The sequence below is a fragment of the Carlito syrichta genome, unplaced genomic scaffold (assembly GCF_000164805.1).
Source record: "Carlito syrichta isolate Samal-C Ts95f unplaced genomic scaffold, Tarsius_syrichta-2.0.1 Scaffold313184, whole genome shotgun sequence".
NCBI lineage: Eukaryota > Metazoa > Chordata > Mammalia > Primates > Tarsiidae > Carlito > Carlito syrichta.
The window spans coordinates 298227-299223 of NW_007257280.1; the positions used below are offsets into that span (position 1 = coordinate 298227).

The following is a 997-nucleotide window of genomic DNA, read 5'->3' on the forward strand; positions in this document are numbered from 1 at the left end:
GAGAAGGAGAAGGAGAAGGAGGGGTCTAGCGGAAGTTGGCGGAACACAAAGGGGCGGGATAAGGAGCTGAGAAGGAGGACGAAGGGGAGGAGCTGAGAGGATTGGGAGGGGGCCGAGAGAGAAGGGGGAGGGGAGGAGCTGTGAGGGAGAAGGAGGAATTGAGAGGGAGGGAAAGAGCATCCCAGTAAAGGAGATCCGGATCCGCCAAGTGAGAGGCTCAGAGATTTAGGGACCCTGAGACACACCCACGGAGAAGGCATTGGGATTCCGGGTCCGAGTCGACGAGCTCCCGACCCCAATCGGCTCCGGTCTGCCCCATACCCTCACCCGAAGCCTTCCCCTTACATCTGACTCCCTCCCACTGTCCTCACCTGGCAGGATGCGGTTTCTCGGTCCGCCTCGCAGAAGTTGACCGGAGCCAACCCGGGGAGGTAGAAAGCCGTACCGCAGGAAGCCTGAAGCCACAAGAGCAGCCCCAGCCCTAGCAGCCACCTCAGCCCGGAGAGGGCGGGCCATAGGCTCCAGAGGTTGGTTCTCACGCGGAAACCGCGAGTACTCATTTTAGGAGCCGGCTCAGGCGCTGGGGGCACACAATATGAGCGAAATCGAAACCAGTGGAGGGGAGAAGCGAAAATGACAAGAACCGTGGATAGGCAAGAGCCGAGGCCGGCTAGTGGGACCAGAACTCCCAGAAAGGCCACTTAGACCGAATAGACACTGGTTTGGAACCCGGTTGCTAGGGCGCCTGGCGGGGTTTGTGAGCTGGCAGAGTGCGCATGCGTACGGGTGCCCGCCAGCTTCCCTCATCCCTTCACTCCCTGCCCCGCCCTTTCCCGCGGTTTGGCGGTGCCGCATGTACCCTTGCTGGACCCTGTGGGGCGTGGGGGCCGAGGGGAGGTTTTCTGAGAGATGTCCACATCCCAGGCCCTCGCCTCCTCCCGAGGTACCTCTCAATCCCAAACTAGCAGCGCTCCCGCCCCCGCCATCTTCATTGCTG

At 61.7% G+C, this 997-nt stretch overlaps 1 protein-coding gene across 1 annotated transcript in view; it reads right to left on the minus strand.

Moving 5' to 3' along the window:
* The window catches only part of LOC103272741 (transmembrane 9 superfamily member 2-like), a 118098-nt gene extending 117427 nt beyond the window's left edge, over positions 1-671 (minus strand). The window contains exon 1 of the mRNA XM_021718655.1: positions 372-671. Coding sequence (XP_021574330.1) covers positions 372-560 — 189 coding nt within the window. The 5' untranslated portion in view covers positions 561-671. The remainder of the gene's footprint in view (positions 1-371) is intronic.
* Positions 672-997: the final 326 nt, after the last annotated feature.